The sequence below is a fragment of the Diorhabda carinulata genome, chromosome 4, assembly GCF_026250575.1.
Source record: "Diorhabda carinulata isolate Delta chromosome 4, icDioCari1.1, whole genome shotgun sequence".
NCBI classification, from domain to species: domain Eukaryota; kingdom Metazoa; phylum Arthropoda; class Insecta; order Coleoptera; family Chrysomelidae; genus Diorhabda; species Diorhabda carinulata.
In genome coordinates this window covers 32074265-32099992 of record NC_079463.1, presented here as the reverse complement: position 1 = coordinate 32099992, position 25728 = coordinate 32074265, and the positions used below count along the sequence as shown (strand labels likewise).

At 32.3% G+C, this 25728-nt stretch overlaps 2 protein-coding genes across 2 annotated transcripts in view; both read right to left on the bottom strand.

Moving 5' to 3' along the window:
• Positions 1-9314: 9314 nt before the first annotated feature.
• LOC130893172 (histone acetyltransferase KAT7) overlaps positions 9315-25728 on the bottom strand; it is a 34791-nt gene continuing 18377 nt past the window's right edge. Inside the window, exons 7-8 of the mRNA XM_057799052.1 lie at positions 23830-23923; positions 9315-9737 (exon numbers count right to left, since the gene is read on the bottom strand). Coding sequence (XP_057655035.1) covers positions 9376-9737; positions 23830-23923 — 456 coding nt within the window. The 3' untranslated portion in view covers positions 9315-9375. The remainder of the gene's footprint in view (positions 9738-23829; positions 23924-25728) is intronic.
• Positions 14011-18461, bottom strand: LOC130893173 (uncharacterized). The gene is made up of 2 exons (XM_057799053.1): positions 18190-18461; positions 14011-16375 (listed from the first exon to the last, which is right to left on the bottom strand). The coding sequence occupies exons 1-2, from the start codon at positions 18255-18257 to the stop codon at positions 14110-14112; spliced, it is 2334 nt and encodes a 777-aa protein (XP_057655036.1). The 5' UTR covers positions 18258-18461; the 3' UTR covers positions 14011-14109.

Sequence of the window (25728 nt, the reverse complement as noted above, 5' to 3'; positions counted from 1 at the left end):
TGGTTAGTTAAATTAATTATCAAAATTAAAGCGGTGGTACTGAAGTAAATTATCTTTAATTGTATAAAATGCCTTATTGGCGGAAAAGAACTTCATCCATGTTGTTCGTTATACGGGGGTTGTTTTAAAAGTTAACACAAACTGAAGATATCCGCATTTGAAATATATTTGCGCATGCGCTGGAAAACTTTCACTAAAATTTCAGCCATTTTGGAAATTCAAATTATGTTTGACAATTAGTGAGTCATTGTAATGTTTTTTTAATGGAGAAAAATTGAGTATCGAGATGACTTTAAATATTTTATACCTTAGACACTCTGCTATTTAAAAAAAAAACGAACTTCTCACTCACCATGGCTAAAATTCACGTTTTACACTTATCGTCCTTTCATAACCTTAAAATTTCACTTTCACGAAGAATATTTCCATCAAACGGAAACTTTATCATATACATAAACGACTAGTTTGAGAAAAATTATTTTAAAGTTTCGATCGTATATACACAAAATGAGAAAAATAATTAAAAATAAAATTTGTTTAAAACTTTTCAAACGATCCTCGTATAGTGTTATTAACAGCTTTTGATTACAAAGTACTACGAATCAATATATAAATACCCTCTACGTCGATTTATTTATCTATGGTATTACCATATCGGATATTAGTTTCATATCATCGAGTTGGCAACACCGGTTTGTTTGACAAGCAATTCGATGGCAGTCTATTATAGATATCTTTGGTTTTTGTTTTGTTTAAATAATAAATTCGAACTAGACCAATTTTTGTACGTTAACGCATTAATATTGATTTTATTAAAAAACAACACACTGAAAATAAAATATTTAAATTAACTAGTAGTGAAATATGATTGGCTATATATCAAAGTTAACAGCATCCGGTATTCATCATCATGATAAAATGACGTAATGTAAATGATGATAGCGAACAATTGATAACCGATGTTTACAGATATAACACGTAAATTGCTTCATACTCTATTGAATAATGTTTAAATATTAAAATTGCCTACGTAGGTATTAAATTGACGAGACTATACATGTTTACATATACAGTCTGGAATTGTTTGGGTAGATAACCATATATCAAGTTCTTTCTTTGATAGTAGCAACAATACGAAAACAAAATGTTACGAGGGATATTGATATTTTTAAATTTGCTCTAACACGCATAAATATTTGAATAAACAAATCATTCAATAAAAATAATTAATTGTAATTGAGTCTAGTTTTATTTTTATTAACTTCACGTCGGCGAGATTGAGCTACCGACTAACATCGGCAACGGTGCGACGGTAGCAGCGTCAGTTTTGCACATTCCAAGAAATTGCGGCCGGTGTAGAGCGATCGAGATGGCGATGAGAAATGCATGACTCTGACACTGGTACCGGACGACCGCGACCTTGAATCCTTCGCTATTTATAAATATTTTTTGAGAGAGCGCTGCCCGATACCATAGGTACCATTTGTATGTTACTAACCGAATAAAAAAAAAATTATTCACACCAATAAACTGGTTACTCGATTCTGTCGGTTGGGTTGGGACTGGAATCGTGAGAAAACTAATTAAATGTATATTTTCTAACGACCCTAATCGATTAATTTTACATTTTGTAGTACGTTATTCAATTTCGAATTCTTTCGATTCAAGTTGATGATTTTCGCTAGCACCCTGTATAAATGTGTACAGTTTTTTATAAAAAGAAAGATGGAGGTCGCAACGGAAATGCCAAAAGATCGTTTTAGGTCAGCGCCATTGACTAATTTTATATTAACCGGATATTGACGCATTCCGAGTCTAAAAGTTAGGTATTTCCGTTGGGATTCGTCACCCAGTCACTGTTTCTTAAAATAAAACCAGTTTCGAATCGTAGATAGTATCTTACTGACTATATCGTCGAGAAATATTTCAAATACCTTTTTTTTTGTCCAAATGGCCGAATCGGAGATTCATAAACTTGTACTTAAATCTTAGAACAACCTGTATTTCGACGTAATAACTTTTTTTTATTATTCATTATGAATTAAAAACGTTTCTGTTTTTTATCAAATGATATAAATACATGGTTAATTGTATATATCGAACGTTCCTGGTAACATTCGCCATATCTGAACACTCAGAAGATTTGCATAATTTAACATGGCATCCTTTGTTTTTGTTTGTTGAAATACCTCAGATGTTTTTGTTATCCAGCACGAAATTATCGACATAGATAAATTATTGGTCTAGACAAAATAAAAACAGATTGAATGTTTGGATTTTAATGAGATATGTGTAAGAAATACCTTTTTTTTGTAGACAACGGTCAACATTGTTTTTGTTTGAAAGATATTGAATGGCGTAGAACTTTTTCTTAATATACATTATTTTTTGTAACATTACCCAGAACCGTTGTGACAAAAACGAAGTTTAAAAATTACACAATCAAACTTGTTAAGTATTTACTAACCGTTCTTATTGTAGTTAGATAATTGAAAAAATGTGTAATAAAAAAAATATTTATTATCGTTTTATAATGAAACAACAGTACACTATCACGTCATTTTTTCACATCCATTCTTCTTTTTTACTCACTAGCTACTCAATATATTTAACGTAATAGAGGTGGGAACAGAAAGATGTACTAGAGCTACGGTTACTAATTAACACGGAGAGTAAAAAACTGTAGTCAACTTTGAAACCCTCTCTTACGCGTATAAATCATAATAAGAAAATGAAATTTTCAAGAGTTTACAGACTGTACTTTTTTCTATCAATAGAGTATAATCACGAAAAGATGTGATGAATATTTTTGGAGATATAAACGGAGAACTCTGATGATGTCATTTAAAGTACAATAAGTATAATCAAGTTTAAAGCTCTGTATCTCGGAAATCAATTAAGATAATAGAAAGAAATTTTGATATTTTACAGATTGTTCTTTTCCCTATCTATAGAGAATAAGCACGAAACGATACGATACATATTTTTAGATATATAAGCAGAAAAATGTAATGATGTCATATGAGGGAGACAAAAAAGTATAATCAACTTAGCATCTCTGTATCTCGCGAATTAATTGAGATAAAAGAATGGAATTGTAATATTCTGTGGATTGTTCTTTTCTCTATCTGTAGAGTATGGGCACGAAAAGATACGATAAATATTTTTAGAGATATAAACGGAAATGTGTAATGATGTCATTTGAAAGAGGGCAAGACAGTATAATCAACTTTGTAGCTCTGTATCTCACGAATCAATTAAGATAAAAGAATGAAATCATGATATATTATAGATTTTACTTTTCTCTATCTATAGAGCATGAGCACGAAAAGATACGATACATATTTTCAGAGATATAAATGGAAAAGTGTAATGATGTTATAAAAAGGAAATCCAAAAATAATAATCAACTTTAAAACTCTATATTTCACGAATTAATCAAGATAAAAGAATGAAATTTTCACAGTGTATTGAGCGTTCTTCTGGCTATCGATGAAATCTACGCAAAAACAAATAAGATAAATATTTTCAGAGATATATATGGAAAAGTGTAATGATGTCATAAAAAGGAATCCAAAAATAATAATCAACTTTAAAACTCTGTACCTCACGAATTAATCAAGATAAAAGAATGAAATTTTTACAGTGTATTGAGCGTTCTTCTGGCTATCGATGAAATCTACACAAAAACAGATACGATAAATATTTTCAGAGATATAAAGGGAAAAGTGTAATGATGTCATGAAAAGGAAATCCAAAAATAATAATCAACTTTAAAACTCTGTACCTCACGAATTAATCAAGATAAAAGAATGAAATTTTCACAGTGTATTGAGCGTTCTTCTGGCTATCGATGAAATCTACGCAAAAACTGATACGATAAATATTTTCAGAGATATAAATGGAAAAGTGTAATGATGTCATAAAAAGGAAATCCAAAAATAATAATCAACTTTAAAACTCTGTATTTCACGAATTAATCAAGATAAAAGAATGAAATTTTCACAGTGTATTGAGCGTTCTTCTGGCTATCGATGAAATCTACGCAAAAACAAATAAGATAAATATTTTCAGAGATATAAACGGAAAAGTGTAATGATGTCATAAAAAGGAAATCCAAAAATAATAATCAACTTTAAAACACTGTATTTCACGAATTAATCAAGATAAAAGAATGAAATTTCCACAGTGTATTGAGCGTTCTTCTGGCTATCGATGACATCTACGCAAAAACAGATACGATAAATATTTTCAGAGATATAAACGGAAAAGTGTAATGATGTCATAAAAAGGAAATCCAAAAATAATAATCAACTTTAAAACTCTGTATTTCACGAATTAATCAAGATAAAAGAATGAAATTTTCACAGTGTATTGAGCGTTCTTCTGGCTATCGATGAAATCTACGCAAAAACAAATAAGATAAATATTTTCAGAGATATAAACGGAAAAGTGTAATGATGTCATAAAAAGGAAATCCAAAAATAATAATCAACTTTAAAACTCTGTACGTCACGAATTAATCAAGATAAAAGAATGAAATTTCCACAGTGTATTAAGCGTTCTTCTGGCTATCGATGAAATCTACGCAATAACAAATAAGATAAATATTTTCAGAGATATAAACGGAAAAGTGTAATGATGTCATAAAAAGGAAATCCAAAAATAATAATCAACTTTAAAACTCTGTACGTCACGAATTAATCAAGATAAAAGAATGAAATTTCCACAGTGTATTGAGCGTTCTTCTGGCTATCGATGAAATCTACGCAAAAACAAATAAGATAAATATTTTCAGAGATATAAACGGAAAAGTGTAATGATGTCATAAAAAGGAAATCCAAAAATAATAATCAACTTTAAAACTCTGTACGTCACGAATTAATCAAGATAAAAGAATGAAATTTCCACAGTGTATTAAGCGTTCTTCTGGCTATCGATGAAATCTACGCAAAAACAAATAAGATAAATATTTTCAGAGATATAAACGGAAAAGTGTAATGATGTCATAAAAAGGAAATCCAAAAATAATAATCAACTTTAAAACTCTGTACGTCACGAATTAATCAAGATAAAAGAATGAAATTTCCACAGTGTATTGAGCGTTCTTCTGGCTATCGATGAAATCTACGCAAAAACAAATAAGATAAATATTTTCAGAGATATAAATGGAAAAGTGTAATGATGTCATAAAAAGGAAATCCAAAAATAATAATCAACTTTAAAACTCTGTACGTCACGAATTAATCAAGATAAAAGAATGAAATTTCCACAGTGTATTGAGCGTTCTTCTGGCTATCGATGAAATCTACGCAAAAACAAATAAGATAAATATTTTCAGAGATATAAACGGAAAAGTGTAATGATGTCATAAAAAGGAAATCCAAAAATAATAATCAACTTTAAAACTCTGTACGTCACGAATTAATCAAGATAAAAGAATGAAATTTCCACAGTGTATTGAGCGTTCTTCTGGCTATCGATGAAATCTACGCAAAAACAGATACGATAAATATTTTCAGAGATATAAATGGAAAAGTGTAATGATGTCATAAAAAGGAAATCCAAAAATAATAATCAACTTTAAAACTCTGTATTTCACGAATTAATCAAGATAAAAGAATGAAATTTTCACAGTGTATTGAGCGTTCTTCTGGCTATCGATGAAATCTACGCAAAAACAAATAAGATAAATATTTTCAGAGATATAAACGGAAAAGTGTAATGATGTCATAAAAAGGAAATCCAAAAATAATAATCAACTTTAAAACTCTGTACGTCACGAATTAATCAAGATAAAAGAATGAAATTTCCACAGTGTATTAAGCGTTCTTCTGGCTATCGATGAAATCTACGCAATAACAAATAAGATAAATATTTTCAGAGATATAAACGGAAAAGTGTAATGATGTCATAAAAAGGAAATCCAAAAATAATAATCAACTTTAAAACTCTGTACGTCACGAATTAATCAAGATAAAAGAATGAAATTTCCACAGTGTATTGAGCGTTCTTCTGGCTATCGATGAAATCTACGCAAAAACAAATAAGATAAATATTTTCAGAGATATAAATGGAAAAGTGTAATGATGTCATAAAAAGGAAATCCAAAAATAATAATCAACTTTAAAACTCTGTACGTCACGAATTAATCAAGATAAAAGAATGAAATTTTCAGTGTATTGAGCGTTCTTCTGGCTATCGATGAAATCTACGCAAAAACAGATACGATAAATATTTTCAGAGATATAAATGGAAAAGTGTAATGATGTCATAAAAAGGAAATCCAAAAATAATAATCAACTTTAAAACTCTGTATTTCACGAATTAATCAAGATAAAAGAATGAAATTTTCACAGTGTATTGAGCGTTCTTCTGGCTATCGATGAAATCTACGCAAAAACAAATAAGATAAATATTTTCAGAGATATAAACGGAAAAGTGTAATGATGTCATAAAAAGGAAATCCAAAAATAATAATCAACTTTAAAACACTGTATTTCACGAATTAATCAAGATAAAAGAATGAAATTTCCACAGTGTATTGAGCGTTCTTCTGGCTATCGATGACATCTACGCAAAAACAGATACGATAAATATTTTCAGAGATATAAACGGAAAAGTGTAATGATGTCATAAAAAGGAAATCCAAAAATAATAATCAACTTTAAAACTCTGTATTTCACGAATTAATCAAGATAAAAGAATGAAATTTTCACAGTGTATTGAGCGTTCTTCTGGCTATCGATGAAATCTACGCAAAAACAAATAAGATAAATATTTTCAGAGATATAAACGGAAAAGTGTAATGATGTCATAAAAAGGAAATCCAAAAATAATAATCAACTTTAAAACTCTGTACGTCACGAATTAATCAAGATAAAAGAATGAAATTTCCACAGTGTATTAAGCGTTCTTCTGGCTATCGATGAAATCTACGCAATAACAAATAAGATAAATATTTTCAGAGATATAAACGGAAAAGTGTAATGATGTCATAAAAAGGAAATCCAAAAATAATAATCAACTTTAAAACTCTGTACGTCACGAATTAATCAAGATAAAAGAATGAAATTTCCACAGTGTATTGAGCGTTCTTCTGGCTATCGATGAAATCTACGCAAAAACAAATAAGATAAATATTTTCAGAGATATAAACGGAAAAGTGTAATGATGTCATAAAAAGGAAATCCAAAAATAATAATCAACTTTAAAACTCTGTACGTCACGAATTAATCAAGATAAAAGAATGAAATTTTCACAGTGTATTGAGCGTTCTTCTGGCTATCGATGAAATCTACGCAAAAACAAATAAGATAAATATTTTCAGAGATATAAACGGAAAAGTGTAATGATGTCATAAAAAGGAAATCCAAAAATAATAATCAACTTTAAAACTCTGTATTTCACGAATTAATCAAGATAAAAGAATGAAATTTTCACAGTGTATTGAGCGTTCTTCTGGCTATCGATGAAATCTACGCAAAAACAAATAAGATAAATATTTTCAGAGATATAAACGGAAAAGTGTAATGATGTCATAAAAAGGAAATCCAAAAATAATAATCAACTTTAAAACTCTGTACGTCACGAATTAATCAAGATAAAAGAATGAAATTTCCACAGTGTATTAAGCGTTCTTCTGGCTATCGATGAAATCTACGCAATAACAAATAAGATAAATATTTTCAGAGATATAAACGGAAAAGTGTAATGATGTCATAAAAAGGAAATCCAAAAATAATAATCAACTTTAAAACTCTGTACCTCACGAATTAATCAAGATAAAAGAATGAAATTTTTACAGTGTATTGAGCGTTCTTCTGGCTATCGATGAAATCTACGCAAAAACAAATAAGATAAATATTTTCAGAGATATAAACGGAAAAGTGTAATGATGTCATAAAAAGGAAATCCAAAAATAATAATCAACTTTAAAACTCTGTACGTCACGAATTAATCAAGATAAAAGAATGAAATTTCCACAGTGTATTGAGCGTTCTTCTGGCTATCGATGAAATCTACGCAAAAACAAATAAGATAAATATTTTCAGAGATATAAACGGAAAAGTGTAATGATGTCATAAAAAGGAAATCCAAAAATAATAATCAACTTTAAAACTCTGTACCTCACGAATTAATCACGATAAAAGAATGAAATTTTTACAGTGTATTGAGCGTTCTTCTGGCTATCGATGAAATCTACGCAAAAACAAATAAGATAAATATTTTCAGAGATATAAATGGAAAAGTGTAATGATGTCATAAAAAGGAAATCCAAAAATAATAATCAACTTTAAAACTCTGTACGTCACGAATTAATCAAGATAAAAGAATGAAATTTTCAGTGTATTGAGCGTTCTTCTGGCTATCGATGAAATCTACGCAAAAACAGATACGATAAATATTTTCAGAGATATAAATGGAAAAGTGTAATGATGTCATAAAAAGGAAATCCAAAAATAATAATCAACTTTAAAACTCTGTACGTCACGAATTAATCAAGATAAAAGAATGAAATTTCCACAGTGTATTGAGCGTTCTTCTGGCTATCGATGAAATCTACGCAAAAACAAATAAGATAAATATTTTCAGAGATATAAACGGAAAAGTGTAATGATGTCATAAAAAGGAAATCCAAAAATAATAATCAACTTTAAAACTCTGTACGTCACGAATTAATCAAGATAAAAGAATGAAATTTCCACAGTGTATTGAGCGTTCTTCTGGCTATCGATGAAATCTACGCAAAAACAAATAAGATAAATATTTTCAGAGATATAAACGGAAAAGTGTAATGATGTCATAAAAAGGAAATCCAAAAATAATAATCAACTTTAAAACTCTGTACCTCACGAATTAATCAAGATAAAAGAATGAAATTTTTACAGTGTATTGAGCGTTCTTCTGGCTATCGATGAAATCTACGCAAAAACAGATAGGATGTGTATTTTTGGAGATATAAACACAAAAGTAAGATGATGTTCTGTACGTAAATTGATGCTAAAGTATAATTCAGTGGGAAATGTATTTGAAATAATTTATGTATCAACCCGAACATCCATAGTTAATGATATAGACGTAAGTTACACCTGTTTCTCCTTCCACCTGTTGATGTAATAAATGAAAATTGGCAACACTTAAAACGTTGATATCAATCAAAATCCATTACAAAAAATGGTCTGAACGTCGGCAGCTGTGACTTTATTAAAATTGGCGAAGTGAAAATCCCAAATTTTTTTTTAAATAATATAGTACGGTCAAAAATAGTAATATATCAAAACTAAGTATTAAAGGATGAAAAATAAGAAAACTTTTCGAAAAAAAAAACTCATTTATATCATTTTTTGTCCTACAATTTTTTTTAATTATAAATCACACGGACGCAGGTTGTGGCGGCGTCCACCTCAAACATTCAGGATCAACTTCCTTCAGCAAAGATCCTCTTTTATTCACCCTTTCCATATACTCCTCCAAAACGTCCTTTTTATTAAGGATAATATGCTTACCCTTCCAATATTTCATCATACCTAAAGCCTGTAACGTGGAAACTATATCGTACGAATGAATCGCCATTTCTTGACTAATGTCCTTAACGGAAAGAGTCGTTCCGGCTCTGGAACACAAATACCCCAAAAGAACATCCTTCCAGTAGGATCTATAAGATATCAGACCCAAATCGCTGAGAGGTTTCTCAGGAGAACCTATTTTACCCTCGACCCTTGTTAAAAGATAACCTGAAACAAGAAGAAAATTATTGAAATTTCTCCTTGTATCATTAATGTCACAAAAACATATAATAAGATTTAAAATATCTCCAATTACATTAATTTTATATAGATTGTATTAGTTTTTGTGTCCTTTTCGTAAAGAACACTTTTTAGATGACCCTGTATTACTATCGATCATAAAAGTGATGTTGAAAACATTAGTTCTAGTGCTAAAATATAATAAACTAAAAATTTAACACCAGCAAATACCGTATGATGAATTTTGAGTTGAAATTAATAATATATACATTAATTTCGAAGCCTTCACGTCCTTTTCGTTAAGTACTTCCAATAATCGCGAAATAACCTTACGTAGAGATAAGACGAAACGCGATATAAATATATATTTAACTGTCCTTATATAACTTAAGAGGATACGGTTTGTATAGAAATTTTTGAAGGTTATAACTTAAATACCGTCGTAACTACATATTGTTTTACGTAGTAGAAAATGAGAATCACGCAGTACGAAAAGTTTGAATTACAAAATCTAATTTTTATATAAAGAAAAGAAGAAAAATCTAATAATAGCGTTCATATACGATTCCTCTTAATGCGAATAGGAAGGTCGTCGGTCTCTGTTTAACGAAATTGTACGTGATATCAACGCTAATAGTTCATTCATGACACATTGAACCTTGATAAGGATGATATCATACGGAACGGATATAATCAGTATTTATACATATTTCTACTAATACGGGTTGGAGGTCGTCAATAAATAAAAGATAGTTATTTATTTTTTCAACTGTTTACACAATTTATAACTGCGATAAAAAAAGTGTATAGATATTTAATACCTTATAGACAACGTTTTGTTTACAATTTTGACATTTGTAGTACGAATTACAAATCGAATATCCAAAGTGTAATTCAAATCAACACTCGTGCTTCAAACATTCGTTCCATACGTTGACAGCCGTGTAACCTCGGTGTTGCCAGATTTATTATGTAGAAATCGGGGAATAGTTTATTTTATTTTGCTGTATCTATATTATTTCAAGTTAATAATTATCATTTTATTATATTTAACTAATTATATTTAATTCAATTTAAATTAGTATTATTTTCTATTAATCGAATTGTGTGTATGATGATGAAACGTTATTTATGATATTAATGCATCTAAATGTTCTTGATTTTAGGTTTCTTCTGTTTTAAAATTATTTTTTTTTTGAATAATTTTGATAAGGACTTAAAGAAAAGTTGAAGCGTCAAATTTTAAAACAGAAAAGACCTAAAGTCAAGAACATTTAGATGCATTAATATATCAAAAAGTCTAAGAAATAAGAAATTAAATTATTTATGATTATAGTTGGAGACGAATTTACGACGTGGCAACAAGGGATATATTACGTAATATACGATTGAAGGAGTGATTTTTCTGCTTTTATTGAGAACTTCGTCTGTAATCTAGTCTAGACAGGAATGGAAACTGAATTAAAAACGATATTATACTAGTAAAAAATAGCAGTAAAGATTTCAAAATACGTCTATACAGAAATTTTATAATCATAGAATCATTAAATCAAACACTAACGACATCTTCCTTTCAATTGCGATAACAATTAACCACGTTTCGATACATTCTTCTTTTTTTTTCGTAAAACATCCATAAATGAAAGTAGTACGTATACAGTGTGATACAGAAAAGTTTAAAAGATAACCTCACTTAAACGTTCCTAATATTATAAATGATTTTGAATCGAAATGTTTCGATTCAAAAATGTCCTCATCGTAAAAATACTTCTAATTTGAATTAAGAAATGTTTCTAATGTTATAAAGTTTTTTTTTTTTATTATTTAACAATTTTTATCACACAAACGCCATCTAAAACGTAAAATAAATAATTATCTATGAATGTTTTAACACCTGCATCGCGATATCTGTCTAACGCTCGTTATCACTGGGCGTGTCGTCTATCGTGACGTCATATATTCATTGACGACGGCGGTGGCGACGCCCCGACCGCCGCCTCGACTCTAGTACGACGCCAGACGTCGGCTATCGACCCGTCGAGGTCAACAATCACTCCTCTTGCTCTTCTTACTCCTCCAGTTTGCAGCAGAGCGCGTGCATTCTTCGTGTCGTCGCCGCCGCCGCCAAGTCGACGGTTTTATCCTTAATGGCACGCGAATATTGTAGATTTAAGAAAAAATTGCGTAAATTGACCATAAGAACACGTTTTTCGTTCTAAATACCGATTTACGGGGCGATAGTTGATTAATATTATACCGGGCGTATCGCTTTTTAGTTGATTTGTCACGTGCAATCCATTCGGCTGACACTCTGATGTTAATGGTGCCGTGCTCCATCTATTGTCACATTTTGACGTAAAAAATTGTTACGTCGCGACTGAGCAGCTCCAAATACCGCTTAGAATCAACCATTGTGAAGCTGAACCAACTTCACTTTAGTTTTTAATGTTTTTCGCGTCGTTCAAACTTAGTAAATCGCTTCTCAATAGTTGATTTTTCTCGGCAAAAGTCCCCTCAATGTTTATCGACATAATTTTTCCAAAATAACGAACGTCGCTCCACTCAAAACGCCATAACTCACAAACTAACAGTATGACAGCTGTCAAATGTATACACACATCTTTTGAAGGTCCCCTTAATGTTTATCGACATAATTTTTCCAAAATAACGAACGTCACTTCACTCAAAACGCCATAACTCACAAACTAACAGTATGACAGCTGTCAAATGTATACACACATCTTTTGAAGGTCCCCTCAATGTTTATCTACATAATTTTTCCAAAATAACGAACGTCGCTCCACTCAAAACGCCATAACTCACAAACTAACAGTATGACAGCTGTCAAATGTATACACACATCTTTTGAAGGTCCCCTTAATGTTTATCGACATAATTTTTCCAAAATAACGAACGTCGCTCCACTCAAAACGCCATAACTCACAAACTAACAGTATGACAGCTGTCAAATGTATACACACATCTTTTGAAGGTCCCCTCAATGTTTATCGACATAATTTTTCCAAAATAACGAACGTCGCTCCACTCAAAACGCCATAACTCACAAACTAACAGTACGACAGCTGTCAAAAGTATACACACATCTTTTGAAGATCCCCTTAATATTTATCGACATAATTTTTCCAAAATAACGAACGTCGCTCCACTCAAAACGCCATAACTCACAAACTAACAGTATGACAGCTGTCAAACGTATACACACATCTTTTGAAGGTCCCCTTAATGTTTATCGACATAATTTTTCCAAAATAACGAACGTCGCTTCACTCAAAACGCCATAACTCACAAACTAATAGTATGACAGCTGTCAAACGTATACACACATCTTTTGAAGGTCCCCTCAATGTTTATCGACATAATTTTTCCAAAATAACGAACGTCGCTCCACTCAAAACGCCATAACTCACAAACTAATAGTATGACAGCTGTCAAATGTATACACACATCTTTTGAAGGTCCCCTCAATGTTTATCTACATAATTTTTCCAAAATAACGAACGTCACTTCACTCAGAACGCCATAACTCACAAACTAACAGTATGACAGCTGTCAAATGTATACATACATCTTTTGAAGGTCCCCTCAATGTTTATCGACATAATTTTTCCAAAATAACGAACGTCGCCGCACTCAAAACGCCATAACTCACACACTAACAGTATGACAGCTGTCAAACGTATACACACATCTTTTGAAGGTCCCCTTAATGTTTATCGACATAATTTTTCCAAAATAACGAACGTCGCTCCACTCAAAACGCCATAACTCACAAACTAACAGTATGACAGCTGTCAAATGTATACACACATCTTTTGAAGGTCCCCTCAATGTTTATCGACATAATTTTTCCAAAATAACGAACGTCGCTTCACTCAAAACGCCATAACTCACAAACTAATAGTATGACAGCTGTCAAACGTATACACACATCTTTTGAAGGTCCCCTCAATGTTTATCGACATAATTTTTCCAAAATAACGAACGTCGCTCCACTCAAAACGCCATAACTCACAAACTAACAGTATGACAGCTGTCAAACGTATACACACATCTTTTGAAGGTCCCCTTAATGTTTATCGACATAATTTTTCCAAAATAACGAACGTCGCCGCACTCAAAACGCCATAACTCACACACTAACAGTATGACAGCTGTCAAACGTATCTTTTGAAGGTTAGGACTAAAGTTCGCCGACCCCAACGTAGGGGGTCGGCGGAAATTTAATGAAACGATTTCGATAGTTCACATCGAACTATAGGGTTTATTAAAACGTCACAATTAAATCAACAAACATTGGGATTATATATAAAAAGTTATAATCGAAATTCGTTTTCGAAATTCACGCGCTTTTCGGTCTTTTTCCCGACACGTTAGCTCCGTGTACGTTATCATCATCGTCTTCGGTATTCTTAACCTCGGCTTCTTCTTGCCACTTATAATTACCGGATAAAGAATTATAAACAATTTGGAATTTACCGGGCATCTTAACTTCATCGTCGTTTTTAACGTAACCGCAATAATTCACGTTCAAAATTTTATGCGAGGTATATTTCTCATTACAGCCCCGTTTCGAACACTCGCAAATTTCGTCGCGTTTCGATTCCGCATCATCCTTCCGATCGAAACAATCCAAACAAAAACAAGCTTTGTCCAATTGCGTTACGCAATTACCCATTTCGTGCATCTCGACGAACGTACCGTACCCCCCGGACGAATCGGCGCGAACAAACTTCGGATCCCGATTAAATTTATCGTTCGTGTTAACCGCGGTATTAATTCTATCTGCAGTTCTACAACAACAAATGCGAGATCGAGACGCGGTTTTTTCTACGACTCGCGGGGTATCGTCTTCGGTTAAACAAGTACATGACGAAGAAGTCGATCTGAAAGTTTTTTGTTTGTTAAATAGATGCGAGCCGGCGCAATTGCAGCAAGTCGACGATATAGAAGTCGCCGCCACTTTTCTGTCGTTTATATTTTCTACGGACGTCGAGGCGACTTTCGTGATACCAGATTTCGAAGCTACGAAATATCTACAATCATTTCTACCGTATTCTATGGCTTTGCGTATCGGTTCGTTGTATTGGCATAATTTATCGCGTTTTTCTCGATCTATTAATTGCGGTAATCGGGAAAATTTATCGAGGGATCGTTTAGTGATAGTTTCGGCGTCTAAAAATTGACGTTTCGTTCGGAATAATTCGTCGCTGTTGCAGGTTTGGACGTATTCTTCTTTGTTATTTCGCGAAAGGTTATTTTCGTAATAGACCATGTAAGTTTGTTTGGGATACACTTGTCGAGCGTTAGTTTGGGCCGATTTATCGATTTCTTCGTACCTATAAGGTTTTTTAAATGAATCCACGTCGAATTCTTTACTATTTTTATCGATTACGTCGCCCCGATTATCGATTGTCGGATATATATTAGGGAAAATGCCGTTATCGCCTTGGAAGCGATACATCTGGGGAAAATTCGAATTCAATACGCTGAAATTACTCAATAATCTCGTTTTCGGATATACCGAATTATCGGTTTGGATTTGTTCGTCTTTGTACGTATCGTTAATTTCGAAATCTTCGAATGAAGGATAATAATCGTTCAAACGATTAATCGATATACCGGTTTGCGTGAAACGTTCCTCTTTACTTGTATCTTGTTTATTGCTTTCTGTATTCTTTCCCTGATTATTATCTTGGAGATATCTCGTTCCGATCGGATCTACTTGCAGAATGATCACTCGCATATTCGTTTCCGTTTCCGTACACTGTCTTATTGGTAATAAATACAACATGTGGTTGTTGTAGGGTGTTGGCGGTAGTTTGAATGCTTCGCACTTCGACTCCTCCGATGATGGAATCAAGGTTTCGCATAGATATTTCGAAACGTCGTCGTTTTTGACTTTAAAGTCTTGCTCCAATTTGGTTGGCGTCATTTCTTCTTCGAATATATTTTCTTCCAGCGATTTAGACGTTTTGTTTGGTCTGTGTTTATCTTCCGTTTTTATTTTATTGTCTTTGTAGGGTTTTTCGCGCGGCGAATGTTTCGGTTTCGGTTGTGGAGTTATTTTCGTTATCCTGAGATCGACGTCTTGGGAGTATTTGGAAGTTTTGTCGTCCTGGTTCGTCCTTGAAGCGTCTGCGTACTTTTTGTGATCGTACAATTTCGGCGTTCGTCTATTTCTGTTGGGATTTTCGTTGTTTTGTAATTCTGTTTTATCTTCGTTGCGCATTCTCGTGATTTCTATTTCGGTTATTGTGTTTGAACGTATTCCGCTTCCTCTAACCGATTCTTTCGATATTTTTTTTCGTAACGGATATAAAACGTTACATAAACACCTGCGATTAGTTTTCCAAGGATCGCTTGTACCGAAAGAATCAGATTCCGATTGTTGTACTTCGAGAATTGGATCGAGGTTTGGTCGGAATGTTTGTTTTTGTTTAACGTCCGTTTTATCTTTCGATTTTAGTTTATTTTTGGCGGTTTCTCGATCTTTTCCGTTCCGGTTAATTGTTTTTTTAGTTTTGGAGAAAGCGCTTTTGTTTGTCGGATAACAAGAAAATTTTTTACAATACGATAGTCGTCTGAAACGGTATTGCATCCAGTACCTGGAAAAATGGTATTTCTTTTTCGTATAACCTCAAAAAACTTAGATATTAGAAGACGTCGGAAGATGGAAATTATCGAAACGAAACGTCTCCATATAATCAAGAATTTAATGAATAGTTTAGTCGTACCAAATATGAGATTGATGCCAGGCTCGTGGTATAAATAATCTGATGATGAAAATAGCGATGAAATAGATGTAGATAGTGACTAAAAAGCAAATGAAAATGCATGACAATTAAAAATCATTCGTACTGTACCAAATTTTGTTTTATTTGACTCCTCATTATGTTCATCAAAAAACCAACCCCGAATACTTGATCGGCATCAGGAAAAACCCCCAGATACCGAATTTCGTGACAATCGACGTTCATATGATTATTTCCGTTCGCCATTTTGAAGTCGCCATTTTGTTTAGATAAAAACCAACCCCAAATACTTGATCGGCATCAGGAAAAACCCCCAGATACCGAATTTCGTGACAATCGACGTTCATTTCTTTCCGGTCACCATTTTGAAGTCGCCATATTGTTTAGATAAAAACCAACACCAAATATGTATTCAGCGTAAGAAAAAACCTCCAGATACCGAATTTCGTGGAAATCGGAGTTTATTTCACTACTTCCAGTCGCTATTTTTAAGTCACCATTTTGTAAGGAAAAAAACCAGCCACAAATACGTAATCAGCATCAAGAAAAAACCCCAAATTCCGAATTTCGTGACAATCGACGTTCATTTAATTATTTCAGGTCGCCATTTTGAAGTCGCAATATTGTTTAGATAAAAACCAAACCCCAAATGCGTATTCGGCGTAGGAAAAAAACTCCAGATACCGAATTTCGTGAAAATCCGAGTTTATTTCAGTACTTCCGGTCGCCATTTTGAAGTCACCATTTTTATTAGGAAAAAAAAGTTAACCCCTAATACGTAAGCAGCGTCGAGAAAAACACCCAGATATCAAATTTCGTGACAATCGAAGTTTACTTCTCAACTTCCGGTCGCCATTTTGAAGTCACCATTTTGTAAGGAAAAAAAGCTAACCCCTAATACGTAATGAGCATCAAGAAAAACCCCCAAATACCGAATTTCGTGACAATCGATGTTCATTTAATTATATCCGGTCGCCATTTTGAAGTCGCCATAATATTTAGATAAAAACCTACCCAAGATACGTATTCGGCGTAGTAAAAAAACTCCAGATACCGAATTTCGTGAAAATCCGAGTTTATTTCACTACTTTTGGTCGCCATTTTGAAGTCACCATTTTTATTAGGAAAAAAAGTTAACCCCTAATACGTAAGCAGCGTCGAGAAAAACACCCAGATATCAAATTTCGTGGTAATCGGAATTGATTTCACCACTTCCGGTCGCCATTTTGAAGTCACCATTTTGTTTAGGAAAAAAAGCTAACCCCAGATACGTAATAAGCAACTGGAAAAATCCCAGATACCAAATTTTGTGACAATCGAAGTTCACTTCTCAACTTCCGGTCGCCATTTTGTTAAGAAAAAACTAACCCCAAATACGTAATCAATAATAACAAGAAACTTTCAGAAAAGCAAGAACAACATCGAACGTCAATGGTAGAAGACGTCCAGCCACTTCACGTTGAGTTTACTTGCTTCCAAAACGACCACTCCATCAGCTGGATTTATCGCCTTGCGATTTCTTCGTCTTTCCGAAAATGCATTTTGAATCGATTGAAGATATCCAAGCGATTCTGACAAGGGTGGTGACTGCGTATTAGTGCCGAAGGGAATTATTAGGAAAGGTGTGAGAATAGAGAAGAAAGTTAAGTCAATAATAATAATTATACCTTTTCCAAACTTTCCATCCCCACGGTTTACATACGTACGATATTGAATAAGGGTTACATATCCACATTACTACAACGCCTCGAGGACAAAAAGGTTTTTTTTCCGATAAAAACCGTCTGCATATTTTCACATAAAAATCTTATCACTATTAACGGTGTTTTTTTCAATTGTAGCGTTAGAAATACTGAAATTTGACTTTTTTTTTAAATATAAACCACTTGTCAATTATTCATCTTCTTTTTTATAGCCTCGAACATTGTCTTTGTCAAACGATTTCGTTGGAAATGTCAAATGGGACGTTTTTGCATAACCAAACTTTTTAAAATGCTTTAGCAATAAGAAACTCCACAAAAAAATTGTTTTTATAGGCCTGATCTCTAATCAGGTTTATAAAAACTTAATCAGCGATTGAAAAAACCCCTAGATACCAAATTTCGTGGTAATCGGAACTCAACTTACTACTTCCGGTCGCCATTTTGTTGAGGAAAAAAAAACTAACCCCAAATACGTAATCGGCATCGGGAAAAACCCCAAAATACCGAGTTTCGTGGCAATCGGAGTTCATTTAACTATTTCCGGTCGCCCTTTTGAACTCGCCTCTTTTTTAGCAAAAAAACCAACCCCAAATATGGAATTAGCATCGGGACTTACCCTCAAATACCAAATCTCTTGGAAATCGCAGTTTATTTCACTAATTTTGAAGTCACCATTTTGTTTAGATAAAAACTAATCCCAAATTCGTAATCAGCGACCGGAAAAACACCCGAATGCCAAATCTCTTGGAAATCGCAGTTTATTTCACTAATTTCGGTCGCCATTTTGAAGTCACCATTTTGTAAGGAAAAAAAACAACCCCAAATACGTAATAAGCAAATGGAAATGCCCCCAGATACCAAATTTCGTGGCAATCGGACTTAATTTGACGACTTCCGGTCGCCATTTTGGTTAGGAAAATAACTGACCCCAAAGAAGTAATCAGAGTCAGGAAAAACCTCCAGATAAGAAATTTCGTAATAAGCAACCTGAAATACCCCCGGATACAAAATTTTGTCGCAATAGGAGTTTATTTCACGACATCTGGTCGCCATTTTGAATTCGCCATTTTGTTTAGGAGCAAAACCGGACCCAAAGAAGTAATAAGAGTCAAGAATGACCCCCAGTTACGAAATTTTTGAATAAACAACCGGAAACACCAAATTTCGTGGCAATCGGAGTTAATTAGACGACTTCCGGTCGCCATTTTGAATTCGCCATTTTGGTTAGGAGCAAAACCGGACCCAAAGAAGTAATAAGAGTTAAGAATGACCCCCAGTTACGAAATTTTTGAATAAACAACCGGAAACACCAAATTTCGTGGCAATCGGGAGTTAATTAGACGTCTTCCAGTCGCCATTTTGAAATCACCATTTTGGTTAGTAGCAAAACCGGACCCAAAGAAGTAATAAAAGTCAAGAATGACCCCCAGTTACGAAATTTTTGAATAAACAACCGGAAACACCAAATTTCGTGGCAATCGGAGTTAATTATACGACTTCCGGTCGCCATTTTGAATTCGCCATTTTGGTTAGGAGCAAAACCGGACCCAAAGAAGTAATAAGAGTCAAGAAAGACCCCCAGTTACGAAATTTTTGAATAAACAACCGGAAACACCAAATTTCGTGGCAATCGGGAGTTAATTAGACGTCTTCCGGTCGCCATTTTGAATTCGCCATTTTGTTTAGGAGCAAAACCGACCCCAAAGAAGTAATAAGAGTCAAGAAAGACCCTCAGTTACGAAATTTTTGAATAAACAACCGGAAACACCAAATTTCGTGGCAATCGGGAGTTAATTAGACGTCTTCCGGTCGCCATTTTGAATTCGCCATTTTGGTTAGGAGCAAAACCGGACCCAAAGAAGTAATAAGAGTCAAGAATGACCCCCAGTTACGAAATTTTTGAATAAACAACCGGAAACACCAAATTTCGTGGCAATCGGGAGTTAATTATACGTCTTCCCGTCGCCATTTTGAATTCGCCATTTTGGTTAGGAGCAAAACCGGACCCAAAGAAGTAATAAGAGTTAAGAATGACCCCCAGTTACAAAATTTTTGAATAAACAACCGGAAACACCAAATTTCGTGGCAATCGGGAGTTAATTAGACGTCTTCCGGTCGCCATTTTGAATTCGTCATTTTGGTTAGGAGCAAAACCGGACCCAAAGAAGTAATAAGAGTCAAGAAAGACCCCCAGTTACGAAATTTTTGAATAAACAACCGGAAACACCAAATTTCGTGGCAATCGGGAGTTAATTAGACGTCTTCCGGTCGCCATTTTGAAATCACCATTTTGGTTAGTAGCAAAACCGGACCCAAAGAAGTAATAAGAGTCAAGAAAGACCCCCAGTTACGAAATTTTTGAATAAACAACCGGAAACACCAAATTTCGTGGCAATCGGAGTTAATTAGACGACTTCCGGTCGCCATTTTGAATTCGCCATATTGGTTAGGAGCAAAACCGACCCCAAAGAAGTGATAAGAGTCAAGAAAGACCCCCAGTTACGAAATTTTTGAATAAGCAACCGGAAACACCAAATTTCGTGGCAATCGGAGTTTTTGTTTTATAGGGAGCACTTCCCCCAGGATCAAAAAATGATGGATCAGGATCGTCGAATGATGATAGATTACTGCTCGTTTTAAAAAAGAGATCTTAGTTCAAAAATTATAAAACAAAAGCTTTTAAAAAGTTGTTTCATTCGAAATTACGAATTCTAATATATAAAACTAAAAATATTACAACAACCCCAACAAAACCATTGTTGTCTATTGTCATGGAAAAATGTTCACGCAGATATCGTCAGCCTTCCCTGCGTTTCAAATCAGTTCCATGACCCGGCTAGACTGAAAATGGAATGGGGTGTGAGCCGATCCCAATCCCTTTTCGCGACTATGTATTTTGAAGTCTGTCTGTCCTGCCCATCCCCATCCGTTCTAACTGTTGGGGGGGAGCTTTTACCACAGCTTCCCAAACTTTAGAGATGGGATAAAATCGGTATTTCTACTATACAGATCAGTAACTCGCTGTTTCGAATTGATATTTAATTTTCAAACTTTTCCTTCAATATTATTTTAAAATATTTGTTAATAACGATTAAAATCATTGTTAATAACGTTTAAAACGATTATTTTGTTAATATATTTAAAAAAAATTATTTTGTTATAGTCCATTCATCTAAAATAATTAAAAGAGAAAACTTGTATAACTTCGCGTGCTAAATGAATGGACTATAACAATTCAAACTGGAAAAACGTTTTTTTATAAATGATATAAATTCTGATGAAGGATTTTTAAAAAAAAAATTTAATTCGATTAATAAAAAAATGTACGATATTTAATTTTCAAACTTTTCCTTTAATATGATTTTAAAATATTTGTTAATAACGATTAAAATCATTGTTAATAACGTTTAAAACGATTATTTTGTTAATATATTTAAAAAAAATTATTTTGTTATAGTCCATTCATCTAAAATAATTAAAAGAGAAAACTTGTATAACTTCGCGTGCTAAATGAATGGACTATAACAATTCAAACTGGAAAAACGTTTTTTTATAAATGATATAAATTCTGATGAAGGATTTTTAAAAAAAAAAATTTAATTCGATGAATAAAAAAATGTACGATATTTAATTTTCAAACTTTTCCTTTAATATGATTTTAAAATATTTGTTAATAACGATTAAAATCATTGTTAATAACGTTTAAAACGATTATTTTGTTAATATATTTAAAAAAAATTATTTTGTTATAGTCCATTCATCTAAAATAATTAAAAGAGAAAACTTGTATAACTTCGCGTGCTAAATGAATGGACTATAACAATTCAAACTGGAAAAACGTTTTTTTATAAATAATATAAATTTTGATGAATGATTTTTTGCAAAAAAAAATTAATTCGGTGAATAAAAAAAAATGTACGACAACCCCTTTAACAAAAACTCGTACGAGTATCAATTTTATACGAAAACTTTGGTGATTTTTCAGATTTATGGAGGTAAATAAAAGAGGGTGGACGTCTAGTCGATGCCCGTTACGGCTCTTTAGCAACCCCTCGTTTATTAGGGTAGGTCGGTAGATGTTAAATAAAGATAGAAACAATTCAACCCGTCTAACAACCCAGACGGGTTTAATCAGAGACGTATTGGGAAATTATTTCGTTTTATAATCCATTCCTACTATACAGGGTGTCCCGCGACGAGTTAGAACTATCTGTATATGGGAAAATACTTGTAGTACAATCATGAAAATTTCTACGTTTGGGTTTTCGGATACGAACTTTTTAACTAAAATATTTTCAAAGATGGTCGACTTCCGGTTCCACCGGAAGTCGATTGGAACTTTGTTATTTTAAATGGAACACCCTATATAATAATACATTTTTGAAATCTACGTAAAATTTTAGTATACTTTTGTCTAAAAACTTTTTTCGAAAAATGCAAACTTTTTGAGTTATTCATTCTTTTGTAAAAAATTTGACCCTTACAAATTATTTTTTTACAAAGATACCCTTAAAGATATGAAAATGGTTACTATTCGGTTGCTTTAAGCAAGGTCAGAGGTATTTGAATCTATATTGAAAAATGTTTTATTTTATACAGTGTGTGTATAAAAAGTGTTCAAAGTTTAACTTCATAAATATCAAATTTCTCCATTTTTTTAAATAGAACCACCCGTTTTTTTCTATTTTAATACATTCAGGGGTAAAAAATAAAGCAAATATGTATATACTTTCCTATACCTAAACCTCACCGTTATCCAGATAATCAATGTTTTCTTAAACTTTGAACATTTTTTTATACATACCCTGTATAAAATCAAAAATTTTTCAATATAGATTGAAATACCTCTGACCTTGCTTAAAGCAAACGAACAGAAATCATTTTCATATCTTTAAGGGTATCCTCGTAAAAAAATAATTTATAAGGATCTACACCAGGTCAAATTTTTTACAAAAGAATTAATAACTCAAAAAGTAAACATTTTTCGAAAAAAATTTTTAGACAAAAGTATACTAAAATTTTTGGTAGATTTAAAAAATGTATTAATATACAGTGTGTTCTATTCAAAATAACAAAATTACAGTAGACTTCCGGTAGAACCGGAAGTCAGCCATCTTTGAAAATATTTTAGTTAAAAAGCTAGTATCCGAAAACCCAAACGTAGAAATTTTCATGATTTTATTATAAATATTTTGCCATATATACAGATAGTTTTAACTCGTCGTGGGACACCCTGTATATACAGTTTATTATTAATAAATTATCCGATTTGAAATACAATTAATTAATTTGTCTTGCATTAAATGACATTTGACAGCCACCTTGTCGTTATACAATACGATAATTGTTTCAACGCAAAAAAACGCCTGATTGTTAGTTATTTTATTATTCGATAGTTGGTATGAACGATTCATGTCATTTGTTACTACCCACAGTGGAAAATTAAAGCGAATTATTGGTCGAACGTGTTTTATATAGGGTGATTCACGTTCAACTGACGAACCTAAATAGATATTTTCAATTATTTCGGTATTTGGTAAAAACTTGTTGTTAATTTCACTAAATATATTTTTTTTGCGAAAGTATTTTTAAAAATACACTTACTGAAATCTATGAGCAGACGTCCGTAGCCCTGTCTTTGATAAGGAGGTAACGTGAGGATGCAGGATACGTTGTAATTCAAAAACGAATTTTTTTCCTGCAACAAATAATTTTTTTGGATAAATCGACGGCTTGAATCGATTTATTTCTAAGAAAAACTTTTCTAGAATCAAATTTCTGTTGAAAACTAAGTCCATGGCCTCATATAGTAAATAGAGCGCGTTGGAAGTTGATTTATTAGTTTTCAAAATATTCTCCATTAAGATCAATACACTTTGGATGCATTTAGATCAAAAGTCTAAGCATTTTTTCAATTTCGATTGAGGTACCTCCAAAAAATACGATTTGAACGCATTAGGTGTAGGCGCACTTGGTGTCGCGCTATTTTGGGTCATAACATCCAAAAGAATAGATTTAGGTGAAAAACGTATATAACCTTTTTTGTAGAGCTTTTAATAAGCTTCCTTTTTTGTTTAAAACTTTTTTTACAAAAATCGATAGTTTCGGAGATATTTTGTAAAATATCTCCCTTACGCATTTGGTGAAAATTAGATTGACTCCTGTGGGATACTTTGGGTCATAACATCCAAAATAATAAATTTAGGTGAAAAATGTATATAACCTTTTTTGTAGAGCTTATAATAAGCTTCATTTTTTGTTTAAAACTTTTTTTACAAAAATCGATAGTTTCGAAGATATTTAGTAAAATATCTCTCTTACTCATTTGGTGAAAATTAGATTGACTCCTGTCGGGATACTTTGGGTCATAACATCCAAAATAATAAATTTAGGTGAAAAATGTATATAACCTTTTTTGTAGAGCTTATAATAAGCTTCATTTTTTGTTTAAAACTTTTTTTACAAAAATCGATAGTTTCGAAGATATTTAGTAAAATATCTCTCTTACTCATTTGGTGAAAATTAGATTGACTCCTGTCGGGATACTTTGGGTCATAACATCCAAAATAATAAATTTAGGTGAAAAATGTATATAACCTTTTTTGTAGAGCTTTTAATAAGCTTCATTTTTTGTTTAAAACTTTTTTTTAAAAAATCGATAGTTTCGAAGATATTTAGTAAAATATCTCTCTTTCGCATTTGGTGAAAATTAGATTGACTCCTGTCGGGATACTTTGGCTCATAACACCCAAAATAATAAATTTAGGTGAAAAACGTATATAACCTTTTTTGTAGAGCTTATAATAAGCTTCATTTTTTGTTTAAAACTTTTTTTACAAAAATCGATAGTTTCGAAGATATTTAGTAAAATATCTCCCTTACGCATTTGGTGAAAATTAGATTGACTCCTGTCGGGATACTTTGGGTCATAACATCCAAAATAATAAATTTAGGTGAAAAATGTATATAACCTTTTTTGTAGAGCTTATAATAAGCTTCATTTTTTGTTTAAAACTTTTTTTACAAAAATCGATAGTTTCGAAGATATTTAGTAAAATATCTCCCTTACGCATTTGGTGAAAATTAGATTGACTCCTGTCGGGATACTTTGGGTCATAACATCCAAAATAATAAATTTAGGTGAAAAATGTATATAACCTTTTTTGTAGAGCTTATAATAAGCTTCATTTTTTGTTTAAAACTTTTTTTTAAAAAATCGATAGTTTCGAAGATATTTAGTAAAATATCTCTCTTTCGCATTTGGTGAAAATTAGATTGACTCCTGTCGGGATACTTTGGCTCATAACACCCAAAATAATAAATTTAGGTGAAAAACGTATATAACCTTTTTTGTAGAGCTTATAATAAGCTTCATTTTTTGTTTAAAACTTTTTTTACAAAAATCGATAGTTTCGAAGATATTTAGTAAAATATCTCTCTTACTCATTTGGTGAAAATTAGATTGACTCCTGTCGGGATACTTTGGGTCATAACATCCAAAAT